Below are 17,418 nucleotides of genomic sequence, written 5' to 3' on the forward strand. Positions count from 1 at the left end.
TCTTTGGGGTGAACCAGTCTTTGCCGTAATGTGTTTTGGGGTTTGAAAGCTACTGGGACATCATGTTTAGAACTCCGAAACACCCGCAACATACGGAATAACCACTGGTTTGGGTCTGGGTTTGGGGTCTTCATTTTCACCTGAAGGTTGCATGGAATCCCGTCTGTGTTTCCGCCTCTGTTTCTTTGAGTTTTCCTTAATATTCTTACCATTATATCCAAACAGCTCTAACCTATCCTGCTCCCTTTTTCTCATTTCTTGCTTTTTATTACTGTTCCTTATTACCTGTCTGATACTGCATCTTTCACAGTTGGCAATTTATTGAAGCTTCATGTTGTTTCAGTGACCTCAGAGGCACAGCAATGCAAATGTCTTAAAAGCCACTGCTAATCACAAATGTACCGCCTCTAAATGTACTGACAGTACTTGCTGCTTTTTATTTATTTATTTATTTTTTGTCATTAGGGCTTTTGAATAAATATCTAAACTTGAAAAGTTGTCTCCCACCCACACCAGGAGCCTGCAGCCCTGCAGACAGTTCAGTCAGTGTGTGGGGCAACAGTGAGTTATAAGTACAGAGTTATAAAGTGCAGCCTCTGGCTCTAACAGGCCGTGACTGCACAGAAAAGTATGAAAGAGAAATGTAGCACAGGGGGGAATTTAACAAAAGAAGGATGAATACGTAATAATGAAGTGGAATCTCCTCTTCTGTCTGAAAAGCACATCAAAGGAGAGGCATAATCTCAGGAGGCAGTTCTTTGTCATCTGACGTACCTCCCCTCAGACTCTCAATCCCTCTCCTCCCGTCCCTCATCAGGAGATGGATGATGGTCAGCGTGCAGGAATAGGAGGGGGTGGATAATACCTTCTGCATACATGATGAGTGCAGTCACTATGGCTTAAACTGACTGGGGGGGGGAGTGAAACAGAGAGCGTGCATGTGAGTGACACAGAGCACCAGCATCCTCCCAAAGCCAGCAGCAGCTCTCAGTCTGTCTGAGCTCCTGTTGCTGAGAGAAAGAAATCAGAACAGACAAGTAAAGAAGCATCCAAAACACAGTTTTTTTCTATTTTTTTTAATAATCTGATTTTACAGCAGCAGGGAAAAATACTTCCTGAGAGACGCAAAACTATCTCCGACCCACTCTGAGTTTTTTTTTTTCCTCATCTCAGCTCACACACTGCCTGTTGAGGAGAGGTGATGCTGAACAGCATGACTGACTGTGAGGAGGGAGAAGGGGGACCCAACAGCCAGGGTGAGTGACGAAACCTGCCCCAAAGTGATGAGAGTGTGTCCGTTTGCAGACCCGGCCGCATCGGGTTCTGGCTTTGTTGGTGCTGAAAGTGCTCACACGTGTCAGATAGAAACACCAAGACAGAAAGCCGAGATTTGCTCCTTAAATAAATAATAAGCAAGACTTACGAACACTTTTAGTCTCATTTCTAGCTGATGGGGAGGAAATTTAGAATAAATTTGCTCTATAACACATTCAGCTGGCTTTAAAGTATCACACATAAACCTTCATCTGCTCAAACTGCGTGTCAGTTTCTCAGATTTCCTGCTATTCCACTGCAAATTCATAATTATTTTTAACTATCTTGGTTTTGATCAAGTTGTCATTTTGGTCATATTCAAATGAAGTTGTACAAAATGTCTGAAGTGCAGCCAGTTTTTAAGAAAATTACAATTTTGTTGTGTGTGAAACAAATTTTTTGTGCATGATAAAGACAAGTTGCATTTTAAATCATAAGAAGACTTAAAGTAAAAAGGCAAAGATTAGCTTTTTGGGGGGGGGGTTGCATTCTGAGTGAGACTTTGTGTTAAAGTGTGAAACATGTCAGTCAGTTTTTACTTTTTATTCAGTAAATGTGAGTTTATGTCTCATTTGAGGTCTTTGTATGAAAAAGACTTATTAAATTCCAAATACAACCACATTTATACAGTGACATAGCAAAGACTAGTGTGTATTTAGAAGTAAAACACTTTCTGATGTCTTTTTTTGTTTTATTCTTGTGCTTCTGCTTAGGAAACAGTTACATAGTCTGTGTGCCTACCTGGATCAGCTCTGGTTTCATGAGCTTTTGCTGCCATGAAAATCTTTGTTTTTGGGCTAAAATAAAGTTTAGCTCTTTTTTTCCCAAGCTCCTGTCAGTCTGCATTTACTACAACTGTGACACATTTGCTTTCAATGAGAACATCCTCACCTCTGAAAGAGTGACCGCTGGCCAGCTCATTTACAGGCCAGCGGTCACTCTTTCAGAGATGAGGATGTTCTCATTCTTGATAGAGAGGAACGTTGGTTTGAGAGAGGAGTAAAAGAAGCCATTTTTGTGAAGAAAGACCGTCCATCATAAAACAGAGGTGGAGGTCTCCGTTTTCAGTTGTCCCCCTCCTACAGTGCGGCTATTGCAAGTATCACTCCACCCCCTGTTAACAATAAGTGTTAATTAGGTGTGAACGATAGCCATGTGATGTGAATATCAGTCACATGGAGGCAGGGCTTAAAAGCCTGAATTTTGCCTGAAACTCTCAGACTGAAGAAGTCTCTTGGAGGAGAGACGAAACGTTTCATTAAAGAAGAACCCGTCCAGAAGACCTTTACAATTTTTTCTTTTTGATTTTTTACCTGGATTACTGAGATGCATCAGGACAAAACAAATGTTGAACTGGCCCTTTCAAATCATAGACATTATTACTGGGCAACTAAATTGCGGTGTCTGTCATTTTGGGCATATTACAACTCTGATAAACAAGGCCCTATTTGGGTTTAAATGGAGAAATACTCTTGTGGCCTATTTCTATCATCAGCAATTGGAGTATCTGTATCTGTATGTATTCACAATTTAGGAAATACTTTGGCCTCCAGAATATGAGCCTTTCTAATATAATAGTGTCAAATAATTTTTTTTCCTCCGTCGATGCACAATGCCCCTTTTAATATGTGGTCCAAAAAAGGGTGACGTGTTTTAAGGATCTTTTTATTGAAGATAATATTGCCCCCTTTACACAGCTGTCATTTAAATATAATCTCTCTGCTTCTCATTTCTTTTAGGTACCTACAAATTAGGCATTGTGTTTCAGGTTTTATCCCAGGGTTCTCAGATAAACCAGATATCAGTATATTTGACAAACTTGTTTCTTTTTGCGATTTCTGCTATGATGAGATTGATTTTCAGTTTGCATTCCCACCCAACCGCCACCCACCCCTCACAATCAGTGAGGCAGTATGGGCTAAAGTTTTAAATAGAATCCATTCCTCCTCCATGTGTGCAAGACATTCCCTCATTCAATTTAAAGTTGCCCAACAGGTGCACCTTCACAAACCCAAGTTGGCTAAGATTTATCCAGAAGTGTATCCAACTTGTGATTAATGTAAATTTGGAAAAGCTACTTTGATTCACATGTTCTGGTTTAAACTAGACCCTGTCCTTCACTGAAGGGAAACTAGAATTGAGCGGAGCTGCATAGGAAGGCAAGGGCCAGGCTAGTTATAACCTAAAATACAAGAATTTTTGGGAGGTGTTTGTGAAGCCCCTTCTGCCACATTTACAGTTAAACTGACCCTTCACACTGCTTTCAGGATTGTTCCTGGGGGGTTGGGGATTACCTGTTGGGGCGAAGAAGGTTATTGCATTTTCAACTTTGTTGGCACACTGCCTGATTCTTCTGGGACGAAGGGATGCTGCCTCACCCACAATAATACTAGATTAGTGTTATTGGGGCGGCTGTGGCGGAGTGGTTAGGGGAGTCGTCCTGGAACCAGAAGGTCGCTGGTTCGATCCTCCGTCTCAGTCGTTGTGTCCTTGGGCAAGACACTTCACCCACCTTGCCTACTGATGGTGGTCAGAGGGTCCGGTGGCGCCGATGTATGGCAGCCCCACCTCTGTCAGTGTGCCCCAGGGCAGCTGTGGCTACAATGTAGTTTGCCATCATCAGTGTGTGAATGTGAGTGTGAATGGGTGAATGTCTGTTAGTGTAAAGCGCTTTGGGGTCCGGAGGGACTTGAAAAGTGCTCTATAAGTTCAGTCCATTTACCATTTAGATCAGAGATGTGTTATTCACTTTAAAACTGGAGAAAATCAGATGTGTGATGAAAGGCTCTGAACATAAATGTTATCAGACTTTGAAATCTGTCTTAAATTTCTTTAATCCACCCTTAATGCAGATTCAGGAATAATTAGTTTTAAACTTTGATCTGGTGCTATACAGCAACCTTTATTATTGCTTATGCTATGTGATGTACATATTTCAATAAATATATTAAACACTAAAAAAAATCTTTATCCTACTTTCTGTTCAGCTGTTTTCCAACAAAATGAGGCTCACAGTGACCCACTGGCTCATCAAAGTATCACAATGCTGGAGTTTAAGTAGCATTACTTTTAGTTTGACTTGTCATGGTTTTAAGGATGTTTGGAGGAAAGCAGACTCACTTGAGTTAAATTACCACCTACTTTATTATAAAACAAAACAAAAAGGCAGAGGTGGCAACAGAACTTACAAAAGTGATGATGGGCGCAAGTAGGTGCAGGAAAAACTGGACATGGTCTGAATAATGCCCACTGATCAACTGTTGAGTGAAGCCAAGTAACTGGAAAGAATGGGGCTCAATTAGAGAAGTGGCTGCAGCTGTGACAGGTGAAACAAGTAGCAGGTGTGGCTGGGTGATTGTTTAAGAGGAGTGTAGTGATAGAATGACATAAAAGGCATCTAATTTAGAATCATCTGGATTTTCTGAAATTATTTTATTAGGGTTTTGTTTAAACCACCAATTCAAGTATTATTTGGTACTGTTTTTAGTTGTGTTCCTTTGTTTCTTAACTTTGCTACACATTCATGTAATTGATTATTCTAACTTTAGAGGACATGTTGTGTCTGGAACATTTTTGGGTTTTTAGCAGAGGGTTGTCAGACACCAACCCATGACAGCAACTGAATGTGTGAAAAATAAAAGCAGCGATGTGGTGATCAGACTTAACTAAATATATCTTTTTGTGAGTTTGAACTTTTCTTTTCTCAAGTCGATTGCTTTGTTTTGAGACTCTCTGCCGTTTCCTATCTTCTAACACCATATTTGCTTTTTTGCCTTTTTTGATTTCCACTGGTTCAGCTTTACTGACTGAACGCTGAGTCAGCATTCACACTATGGCTTTCCTGTTTATAGTTTGTTCCATATGTTTTGAACAAACTTCATATTTTGCGCTATTATTACCAAATTTTCAGCTCACTCAGCAGACGGTGCTATGACTTTTCTGAATTTAAGAATTTTCAAAATATTTATTTCAGTAAAAGTTTCATTACTTTAATTTAAGAAATACCTCAGAGTCCCACACACTACAGTATTATCCACATTTTTCTGAACTACCGTTTAGTTAGTTTAGATTTGTAGCTGCTGTTTAGCTGGTTTTGATTTGAAACTACTGTCTTATTTAGCTTTTGGCTGCCTTTTTTCCTGGTTTAAGCTTTTTGATTCTGTTGAGCTCATTTGAGTTTTACACTGTTCAGCTTCTTCTAGTTTGTGTTCTGATTTTTTATTGTTCTGTTCAACTTGTTTTTATTTTAACACATCAGTTTCAGCTTTTTCAGCAAATTGTTGTTGAGTCATTCAGCCCCCTGCATTTTTACAGAAAATATAATATTTTCCAGTTATTTTTGTGTCTCTTTTCCCCATTTATCTTGGATTCCTTTTATCTGTTTCTGTCAAACCAGTCAAAGCTACAGTTATTACAAACATAGATATGAAATAACTGAGTACTGTACTTTTTGAACCAGAGCTGCTGACAATAAACTACTGTTTGTATCACTTGGAGCAGCTGGTGGAGGAGATAAACAGAGGGCATGTCAATGCCGAAACTTTGGCACAATTTACTCATATATTGACGTCATGTGTGGGTAATCCAATTTCAGAGAAAATTTGATTATAAAGGAGGCGAATTTTGCCCTTTTTCACAAGGTGACACCTTTTGCTTCTGTCTTAATGGAACATCTACGATTCAGCTCTGGGATTATCAGAATGTGTCACAGTTTAACCTCGTCTACACGCCTCTGTTCATCGCAGCCAGTTTTGTGGGAGTAAGCCACTGCATTTTTACTCAAATATGCCAAAAATGCCTGAAAAAAAAAAGATTAGATGCTGTTCTTTAACCATTGAGAGTACAAACTACAGACCTTCTGAGGCAAATGAAATCCGTTCACCAGATGTTGTCAGCTTATCCACAGGTGTTTGAATCAGAAGCAATTTGTCTGATTACACATACATTATTGCAGATTGTCCACCATTTTAATTTCACACAAATTTGACACATTTGCATTGAAGCACCGCTAGTGGGTGTGACTCTTCATTATTTGCAATAGAGTTACAAACGTTAAGTATTAAAAGACAGAAAACTCACAGATGTAATGGCTTTCACATAGTGTGTGTCTTATCACTGCAGGAGCATAATGCACAGAAGTAAGAAGCCAAACAATAAAATAAAAATCTAGACATTTTCTGATGCTTTATATATTTTTTCTAATATATTATATTTTTTGCATACATGTCACATTAGTAAATCAATCAGGGTCTTGAAGATGTTCACACATTTCTGGGCTAAAGAGGGACCTGGCTGACAATACAGATAGCAAAACTCTTATCAACTATTTCACAGAACTTCTCTTTAAAATTGACCAAATTATCGCTTAAAGATTTTCAATGGGACTGACCAGACGAGTTGTGCTGTGTGGGGATAAATTTGGAGAGGTGAGGCTGGGACAATTTGGACACATACATAGAAGGGAGAGTGGAAAGACTGGACCAAGGGTATTGAAACAGGTGCTGTCAGGTAGGAGAAGAAGAAGCAGGTCAACAGGTTTGTGGATGTAATGATGGAAGAGATGCAGATGCGACAGACGAGAGGAGGATGCTGGGGTAGGGTGAGATGAAGGGAGATGATCTGCTGTGACAAGCCGTACAGTGACTGCTTGACAGATGAAAGTTTTAATAGAGTTTACGTCTTATTAGCCTGGCCCTTGGCTTCCTATGCAGTTCCACTCAATTCTAGTTTCCCTTCACTGCTCTGTCTGGGACTTCTCCCATAGACAAGGATTTCTTTGGGAAAATTTTCCTCCGGGCCAATCAGAGAACAGAACATCAATTTTCTGCGCAGTGTCTGCTTGTAGTTTATTTTACCTGGGCCAATCAGCAAACAGAAGGCGTTGATTTTCTGCGCAGTGTCGGCTAGTTATTTTAGCATACGGCAGTGGAGGAAGTGAATGAAGCCAGTCCGTGTTGATAAGGCTTTCAAATTAAATTTAATTTGTCTGACAAAGCAGCAGCTCTCATTTACAGTTGTCTCATTCCGCTCAGTACTTCTTTCCTCTCAGTAGGGTTGTTCATAGCGATTTCCGGTTAGCTTCTTAGCTTAGCCTCCTTCACAGCAACATGCATCGCCGCCAACCGATCCAATCATTTTAAACTTCAGAGGCCACGCCTCCAGCAAGAATCACTTCTCTATAGCCGAGAGTCCAGACCCTCATATGAAGCAAAGTGAAGGACAAGGGTCTGGTTTTTACCAGGCTAACATCTTATATAAACAGACCTACTAACATTAAAGTGGTTCTTTTGTTTTCAATACAATATCCTTGAATATTTCTGAGTGATGAACAGTTAGTGCCATAGCTCACCTTCTTGACCTTTTGACCTGCAAGTGTAGTGACTGACGCAAAGTGAAAAAGTGTCCTGTGGTCTGATGAGTCCACATTTCAGATTGCTTTTGGAAATCATGGACATTATGTCCTCCAGACCAAACAGGAAAAGGACTGTCAGGATTGTTATCAGTGCAAAGTTCAAAAGCCAGCCTCTCTAATGGTATGGGAGTGTTAGTGCCCTTGGCGTAGGTAACTTGTAAAACTGTGAAGGCGTAATTAAAGCTGAAAGGTACATGCAGGTTTTGGAGCAACATTATGCTGCCATCCAAGCCACAGCTTTATCAGGGATGTCCTGCTGATTTCAGCAAGACAATGCCAAGCCACATTCTGCACATGTTACAACAGCGTGGCTTCGTAGTAAAAGAGTGCAGGTTCTAGACTGGTCTGCCTGCAGTCTAGACCTGTCTCCTATTGAAAATATTTGGTGCAGAATGAACTGCAAAATACAACTGAGACCCTGGACTGTTAAGCAATATGAGTGAATATTTGCAAGAAACCAATTTATTTTATCTGACTAAATGTTAAATATCTCGTCAGTGTAGTGTTTTCAATTGAATATACAGTATATATACAGTATATCTCAGTGGGTAAATCTAGTGGTCAACAGGACTGAGAAAGTATGAAGGAGTACAATTTATTGTGAAAACCTTCATACTGCAACTTGTGCTTCATGTTGAATAAATACAGACATCTTTTCAAAGCATCGTCTCTCCATGTGCCTGATTTACAAGCTAAAACACATGAACGTGGTGATTTCATTATCAGCTGGGCTGTATCCAGAGAAAGCCAGTTTTCACTCAGAACAACATGCTCATCTCCTGGCAAACACAAACGTTGGAGAAGCAAAGGTGTAAATTGATTTTATTCGCGTTTTCCTAAAACACCTTGAAATGGTAACATTTGGAAATGTTCAGACCGGTTTGAATTTTTAGTTCTTTTCTAAATAATTGCTTTCAGATTGACTTTTAAGGGAGAGAAATACATATTTTTATGCTTTGGAAGAACAAACGAGACAAACAACCATTCACTCTCTCACTCACACCTAGGGACAAGTTGCTACAAATAATAAAAAAAAGTTCATTCAAAAAACTTTAACATCACAAGACAAACTTTGTGGAGTTTTAAGTAGTTCTCTATCTGAGAGGTAAGGCAACGTTGCTCAGGAAAACTATCAGCTTTTTTAAAGCAGCTTGTACCTGAAACACTTTACCCACAGAACTAAAAAAACATTATGCTTTATGTTCTCTAAATATACAAAACTAAATTTACGTCATACTTAGAATAGTTCCTGCTGTATTCTTTACACTGTTTTTAATTGTGACCTTTTAATTGAAGTGTATTAGTCAGTAAGTGTAAGTGAATTTTTAATAATGATTACAGGTAGGTTTTGAATTTTATGCACATAGTTTATTGTTTAATTTATGTCCCACCAACCTGCCAGGGACTGCAGATTAAAATTAGCCTGCATGCCTAATCTGGGACGTTTACATGATGGACTGGATTATTTATGTTGATTAACTTGCATCATTCCCTTTATAATAAAAAGAAAAGAAACAGAGGAACTGACAGACCAGCAATAACAGCAAAGTCAATGAGAAGACAAAATTAAATAGAATAAAGCAAATTACTTTGAAGAATTAACCTTAATTCCTGGTTGTAGTAAGCGAGGTGAAACCGAATGACAGCGAGGTTTTCGTTCAATGTCTCTCTCACTTGCAGAGGTTAATTTCTGCGTTCTTCTGTAGCCTCCAGCAGCTGCTGGATAATCCCCCTGAGCTCGTGTCCTGTTAAGCTCTAAAAAGCTTGTATGAACTGTCCATTTTTTAATAACCGTGTCAGCTCAAGGGTACAAATCTGCAGCAAGCACTGGCCTTTCATCTGCACATGGCTGCTGTCAAACAGCATCTATGGCATCGATACAAAAGATAAACTTCTGAAGCAAAGACCTGTTTCTGAGCTGATAACTTCTCCTAAATAAACCATTTTCTCACAGGTGAAGCACATATGATGTGTTGAAAGAGGAAAATGCTGTTGTTAAGAGACAAACTGAATACTGGATTGACACCAGTGGTATTTTTCTGTTATGTTTTTGTCAAGTCGTATCAATTTCAAATCACCAGTGGCTGAACTGCAGTCTCAGACCATGTCATTTTGATGTTTGGAGCCTTAAAGACACTAAATTTGATTTCATATTATATTTCATTTCACTTATCTATTTAAAAAGTACAGTGCACATTATTTGACATTTGTGTCAGATTTAGTTCAATAAGTAAATTACTCCTGTTGGCCTGACCATATAATGCAGTGGTTCCCAACCCTGGTCCTCGAGGACCCCTATCCTGCATGTTGTACTTGTTTCCCTGCTATTCAGCAGGTCTTCAGAAGATTGTTAATCACACATTCATTCAAACCAGGTGTGTTAAATCAGGGAAACATCTAAAAGTCACAGCTTTAAATGTTGACCAACACCTCAAGAGCTTCTCTGAGCTTGATGAGACATTTTCAAAATATAATATTGACTTAGTTTTATGTTTTTAGTGTTGTCTCTGGAAGCCATTGATTCTTTGCCATTTATTTGTAAATAATAAATCAGATAACATGTATTAAAGCAGTGATTCTCAACCCTGGTCCTCAAGGACTCCTTTCCTGCATGTTTAGATGTTTCCCTGATTTGACACACCTGGTTTGAATGAATGAGTGATTAACAATCTTCTGAAGACCTGCTGAATAGCAGGGAAACAAGTAAAACATGCTGGATAGAGGTCCTTGAGGACCAGGGTTGGGAACCACTGATATAATGCATCACTCCATAAAAACTGTTGCTTCTGGTTTTCACACAGAACCTCATCCTTTCTAGTTCCTGTTTACAAAAAGAGGCTTCCTGCTAGCCTCCCCCACCCCTTACGTTTTCTAATGAGGCTTCAGCAAACATGCAATAAATCTACCAAAGGTTTCATTCTTTTAAATCCTTCTTCACATTTAAATCATTCAGTTGGGGTCTACATAAAGTGGAACTGCAATGCTTCGGCCTGAATTTCTCCTTATTGTAACTCCACAAGCCCTTCTTTCACCCCTTTTCCTGAGGTGTTTCTCAGATCAACTTGTTTTAAGGCTGTCTCTTTAAATTCAAACAAGCCTTTTTACCCTCCACCTCCTTCCAGCTTCCAGAGCAGTCCATTACAAAGGGGTTTACAGTCATATCAGCACAAATAATTGTGTTTACAAATTAATTAAAAGATGTGAGCAAAGGAAGACTTGTTCATCCAGCCTTATATGTTGGAGCCAGAGTCTGACCCAGAGCCAGAGGAGAATGAAGACAAAAAAATTGTAGTTGGTAAGTCCAGACTTTATTTAGAAGTTCCGTCGCAAATACTGTGGCATAATAGTTCATCGAAAACTGAACTGGGTAAAAAATACAGTATGACCAAAAAATAAAAGAAAAAAAGATATCTACGCAGAACAGGGAAAGACTAAATTAATGTTTTCTGTACTCCTGGAGACTCTAAGTTCATAACAAAATGTATTTAAAGAAAAAGTGGATTTTGCATGATATGTGTTTAAGTCACGTGTCCGATGTTTGAAGAATGTTTTAAATTCAGTTGTTGAGTTGTGACCAGCTGGTTCATTGAGATGTTTGTTTTCTCTGAGCCAGTTTTTCTCCTGGTTCCTGTTTAGAGCAAGTTTCATTTTCCTACTTGTTTTTTTTTTTACTTTCTCAGAATATTTGTTTGTTTGTTTGTTTGTTTGTTTGTTTGTTTGTTTGTTTGTTTGTTTGTTTGTTTGTTTGTTTGTTTGTTTGTTTGTTTGTTTGTTTGTGAAGGGGTGCTTTATTGATGAGACCAAAATTAATTTATTCTAAACTAACAGAATGATTTCATTAACTTTTTGCCATTACCACCACTTGTCATAAAAACTATATAAATTTTTTTGAGTGCTCTACTTTGATCTTTGTGACCCAAATTTTAAGGACATTCCACATGTGGGCCAGATTTGGTATCAAGCCGGCACAACAGTGGGCCAGGTCTGGCAATGATGGTTTATTTGGTGCTGACCCATGCGTGGACCACCTCTGGCAAACCACAGCTGGGCCACCAAAAGACTGTCATTCTCTACAGTATCCGGGCTGGGTGTTAGTGTTAGTGAATTGTGTGAGACAATCATTTTCAACAGTTTTAAAAATCAAACAGTTACTCTTTTTTAAATTAATTCAAAAAGGTTTATTTTTTGCTTTTGATTCCTTCATATTTCTGAGGGTTTGTATAGGAGATTGGGTAAAACCTTGCTTTTTTGGATCAGAGTTACTTTCATAGTTTTGCAGCTTATGAGCTCAAGCTAAAATATTACAACAGAACAAAACCAGCCTGGTTTATCAGTACCCCTCAGGTATAAGACTGTCTGACTTCTCTTTCCAAAACAAAAATGAACTTTTGCTGTAGCCCTGGTCTTCAGTCAAGTATTGCTCTGTGTGCCATTCAGAGCACCAGAAAGTAATAAATATTACAAAAGAAAGCATGGCTGAATTTAATAAAACATATCTGCCGAAGAGTTGTGTCTTAAAGTGGAGGAAGAAGTTTTCCACCGCTCACATGGAGATCTGATTCTTTCATTCTGAGCAAAAAGGATTTATGAAAAGAGGAGCGAACAGCCGAAACAACTGACTCCTACCTGAGCAGGATTACTGTCCAGACAGACACGAAAAACTTTAATCCTAATATATTGTCAGGAATTAGGCTTTGTATGGATGCTGTTTTTTTATAGAATGTGCATCCTCAGGCATGTGAATGATTGTAACTTTAGGTCTTCCACAGCTTATTTATTTAGTTTGTTTTGCAGAAAATCTAAGGCATGAAGAGATTCATATGATTACATCTGACAAGAGGGAGGAAGCATACAGCCTGTTTGTAAAGCCTTATCAATGGGACTGAACGATGAATGTTTGTTGTCCAGTTGTCTAACAAGGTTGAGTCAGGTCATCTGGACAGGTTCTTTGTTGAAACATTTCATCTCTTCTCCAAGAGACTTCCTAAGGCTGAGGAGTTGCAGGTAAACAGTCTTATAAGCAGTACCTCTGCATAGTGGATCAACCAGTTTACTTGTGACGCCCAAAACTTGTTGTTCACATGTGAACGGAGGCCATCAGCCAAATGACCAATCAATAGTGACCTGATGGTTGCTTATTGTTCACAGAAGGCTGAGTGATACTTGCAGTAGCAGCATTGTAAGAAGAGGACACAGAGGCCTCCATCCGTTTAACAACGGGCAGTTACTCTTCACAAAGATGGCTTTCTTTGGTCTTCTCCCAATCAAGAATGAAAACATCTTCATTCCTGTAAGAGTGGCCACTGGCCTGTAGATGACTGTAAATTGCCGAGTCCCGGCCTGATGATGTTTCTCTTCTGTGTTGGCCCATCCTTTTGAACAATGGATGCTTTGTTTCCCTGATGTATAACTGGTCACAGTCCTCCTGACACTTAACAGCATACACAACATTACTCTGCCAGGGGACCAGATCTTTAGGGTGAACCAGTCTTTGCAGTGATGTGTTCTGGGGTTTGAAAGGTACTTGGATGTCATGTTTAGAGAATAAACATCTGGGTTTCTCTGAAACTCTCACAACGTACAAAGTGACCACGGGTCTGGGTTTTGGGTCCTCCTTTGCACTGGTTGGTTGGCTGGAATCCTGTTCTGGTTTCTTGTCTACTAGTTAGGATATCCACATTGCTTCAGGGCAATCCAGAGGAACTGACTCAACCTTATTAGGTTTTACTTCCTGGGTTATTGAGAGGCTTCAGGACATTGCTTTCAGCTGGTTGTAGTTATTCCTAAATATCAGCAATTTGAGTCAAATTAACCTCAAAAAGAAGCAGGCCCATGTGTTCATTTGTGTACACAAATGCAGTAACGTCCTCATTTATGAGTCAAAAACTTTTGATCAGTCCCCACCTGTACCTTTCTACACCTTAAATTGTAGATGTAGTCGATTAATACCTCCCCTGAGTTGGTGTATTATTGACGTTTCATGATGTCAAGGCAGTCGAGACTCCGTTTAGAGATAAACTAATTCTCTAAATCAAACAAACAAAACAAAAGGGTTTTACAGATTTTGCCAGGAAAAGAGATAACGCATCATAGCAGTGATCCATAAAGCCCCATCAGAGGTGCATCTCTCACTTTTTATCCCTCTCACACACTCACACACACTTTGACATCAGATTAGTATGTGCTACAGTGAATGTTCAATCATTTCAGGATCTTTATGGGTGTAAAGTTGAAGCTTTTTGTGTTAAAGTCCTTAACAGTGTATTATGTAAGGACACTTAGTGAGAACCTTTGCATAAAGGGAAGTTGGCCTTGCTAAGACAATGTGGTATACTGAAACGCTGGTAAATCTTTATGATAAGATTATGAAAGACAAGCTTATTGAAGACGTGAATGGAGAATCATAAAAGCTACCACACAAATAAAAACCCTATTTGAACTTGGAAATAAAGTTTCTCACTCTGAAATGACTGACTACAAGTTCCCAGACCTAATGAGTACAGAGTCACTTTTTTAAAAATCATTGCTGATGATGTTACCAAACACCTGAAGTGTCTTTACCATTAAGTCAGCAAAACATATGGTTCCATTAGAGTGTTTTCACACTTGCTGATTGGTGTTTGTTTCTTCCAGGCGATGGAAACCCCAAAGAGAGTTGCCCTTTCATCAACAGCACTGCAGTCACTGATGTGGAAAAGAGTCAACAGTACGAGAACAAGAGCATGGCTCTGTTCGAGGTGGGGACACTGCTCAGTAATCAACACTGGTATTTGGTGTCAAATGGGTTTTCACCAGTGTTATAAGGCCAGATATGTGAATGTGTGTGTATGCATCAAAGGTAGTATACAGTAAATGTATGTAATTAATTTTTCATGTGTATTTCTGTGCTGCAGGAGGAGATCGATACGAGTCCAATGGTTTCCTCTCTGCTCAGCACCCTGGCCAACTACTCGAACCTGCCCACTGGAAGCAAAGAGCACGAGGAGGCTGAGAATAATGAGGAGGGAGCGCGCCCCTCTAAAAAACCTGTCAAGGTACAACACTGCAGGAGTGTTTGTGTGAATGGGTTAATGACCAGCACACTACATGCTGATTTGTGAAAACCTAGACAAATTTAAAAGATGATATGTGGTCAGGCACCTCAGACATATCCATTATTTTCACTTTACTCTGTCAAAGTGTAGGCATGAAACTAAAGGTTATAGGAGAAATAGGTCAGTGCACACAATATTTATCAACTCTGACAATTAAAGTCAGCGATTTACAGTGAATGCTCCTAAAAGTCACAACAACAGGAACAGGAGCTGAACTGCGGAATACAGGGGAACTGGAAAAAAAACCACCCAGGAAATAAAATAAACACAGAAATCACAACAAAAACACAGATCCTGACACATTTTCTCAAAACTCATTCAGAAGCTTGAAGATTTTAAACTACCAGATAGTCGCTCATGTGGAGATGCTTTGTTTTTACCCAAACTCCTCTGCTGTGTGCTGAAAGTCCTGAAGAGAGAGATCATCTAAGTAGTTTTTGTTGCTCAGTTCAAATAATGTAAAATAAATCCCTCAGTATGAACATCTTTAGAAAACCACAGCCTGGGTTCAGTAGAAGGCTTTAGAGGTCAGTTCTGTCAAAACTAAAGACAACAAATGGTACAGATCAAAATGCACAAACAGTATGAAGTATCACTCTTTGATTACTGAACAAACTACATGATGCTTCAATATGCAAATTGTCTGATATGTAAACTTCTTTATCATTCAAAATTACACTAGATTACATTAGACAAAAATTAGGACAAATAAGTGATTTTTAACATCATAAAAACACTTACAGACAGGTTGTTAATAGATTTAGACAGGACAGTGAATACAGACTAAAATAATTATTAAAGGGGCAATACAGTATTATGTGTTTCTCAGGCATATATTTAAATACTGTACCATAATAAAGTATCTATGTCACATTTAGTTGTTATTAAAATGCTAGTTTTTTATGTTTAAATAGAAAATAAACTTATCTTCTCATCACTTCCTCTTCCAAACGCCTTGAAATTGGCCTCTGTCACTTTAAGAACATCCTTCTGCTTCCGTCCTGCCCATTTCAGTGCGGGGGGGGTTCCGCACGCGGGAGGGGGTGGGGGCTCGCGTGCGCTATGATGCAGTTTACTTGGCATCTGAAAATACATTTCCTCAAAGGTATTTTGAATCTGAAAAGAGCTTCACTGAGTGAGAACTAGTGTTAGGACCTCAGCAGACAGTTTCAGTTTCACTTTCATTTTCACTCATTTGCTTTGTTACTACAGAGAGCCTGCAGGAGTCATGGGCGGGGTGTGTGGGGTGGGGGATGGGGAGGTGTGCTCCGTGACGAGGAAGCTCGGCTTAAAGACACATCCCAGAGGCGTTTCTGGTCCCCACCTGTCGTTTTGCTCCTCAGCATGGCTTCCTTAAAACACTGCAGGATTTCTCAAACATGCATGAATGAGTCCAAGTAAGGCTATGGGCATGTTTTTTATGAGTATAACATTACAACATGATATAAAACTCAAAAAAGTTTATCTTACATGATATTGCCCCTTTAAGGTCTGAAAATAAATAATGACTGTAAAAAATGTAGGATTGAAACAATTGGACTTATTCCTGGATGGGAAGCTGACTGTCTTCTACTACAGAATAGAAGTCTTTTTCCCCTATAAATTTACTGTAAGTTACCGTATACAAATTCAAATTGGTTTTTTGGAATACAAATTGTGTTTTGTGTTTCCCAGGCACCTCAACTGGGTACGCTGATGGGCGTGTACTTGCCGTGTATCCAGAATATTTTTGGGGTGATCCTCTTCCTGCGGATGACCTGGATGGTTGGGATCGGAGGCGTCTTCGGCTCCTTCATCATCGTCTTCATGTGTTGCTCTACGGTGTGTAACCCTGCAGATAAATTAAATAGTGGGGAGAGTTATTAATAGTCAAAGCTAAATGAATAAATGAAGCTAAATGAGCTAAATGAATAAGCCACATAAAATCTCTAAACAGAATGTTTTTTAATGCAAGTAGAAACAAAGTGTTTTTAAAAAACATTTAGCAACTTGCTGCCCTAAAGCCTCAAAACAGTTGACTGAAAGGTCACGCCAGCAGACTTCAACTCCGTGTGAATGTCTCATGTCACATCACAGCAAAAAAGTCTCTATTACAAATGCCTTCAATGTTAAAAGAAAAGGTTTCTCTCTCAAATGTCTAAATACTAAGTAAGTAAATACTAAGTAACATAAATATAGCAAATAATATTTGACTGCAGATCTTACAGCTGACAGCATCATGAGGATATGAGCCTCGCCTTTTACCCCTCCAGTGATAAGTTTAACATTTCCAAATAAGCCAGGCTGCTGGATGTTATTCTTTTACTCAGTTTTTTCATGTTGTCACTAACTTACTTTCAGGCTTGTTTAAATTTGGCTCTCCCACATGCTGTGCTGTAATCCTCCTCAGTTTTTATTTTTTGTTTGCTTTTTTAGACCATGCTCACAGCCATCTCCATGAGTGCCATTGCGACTAATGGAGTCGTTCCAGGTAAGAGTAGACCCGAAGTATTATCGTGTTCATGTGTGACGGATCAGCGGGCTAAATCCTGTGTGTGTGTGTGTGTGTGTGTGTGTGTGTGTGTGTGTGTGTGTGTGTGTGTGTGTGTGTGTGTGTGT

The 17,418-nt window shown here is 39.2% G+C and overlaps 1 protein-coding gene across 4 annotated transcripts in view; it reads left to right on the forward strand.

Annotated features, from left to right (window-relative positions):
- The first annotated feature begins 101 nt into the window (after positions 1-101).
- slc12a5b (solute carrier family 12 member 5b) overlaps positions 102-17,418 on the forward strand; it is a 35,919-nt gene continuing 18,602 nt past the window's right edge. For 2 of the 4 annotated variants that reach the window (XM_014016370.1, XM_014016388.1), the window contains exons 1-5: positions 492-1,256; positions 14,360-14,463; positions 14,620-14,760; positions 16,495-16,641; positions 17,236-17,290. In XM_014016370.1, coding sequence (XP_013871824.1) covers positions 1,202-1,256; positions 14,360-14,463; positions 14,620-14,760; positions 16,495-16,641; positions 17,236-17,290 — 502 coding nt within the window. In that variant the 5' untranslated portion in view covers positions 492-1,201. Of the gene's footprint in view, positions 1,257-14,359; positions 14,464-14,619; positions 14,761-16,494; positions 16,642-17,235; positions 17,291-17,418 lie in introns of all 4 variants that reach the window. The other 2 variants (XM_014016391.1, XM_014016380.1) reach the window with 2 other exon arrangements.

Source organism: Austrofundulus limnaeus, unplaced genomic scaffold (genome assembly GCF_001266775.1).
Source record: "Austrofundulus limnaeus strain Quisiro unplaced genomic scaffold, Austrofundulus_limnaeus-1.0 Scaffold3, whole genome shotgun sequence".
Classification (NCBI taxonomy): domain Eukaryota; kingdom Metazoa; phylum Chordata; class Actinopteri; order Cyprinodontiformes; family Rivulidae; genus Austrofundulus; species Austrofundulus limnaeus.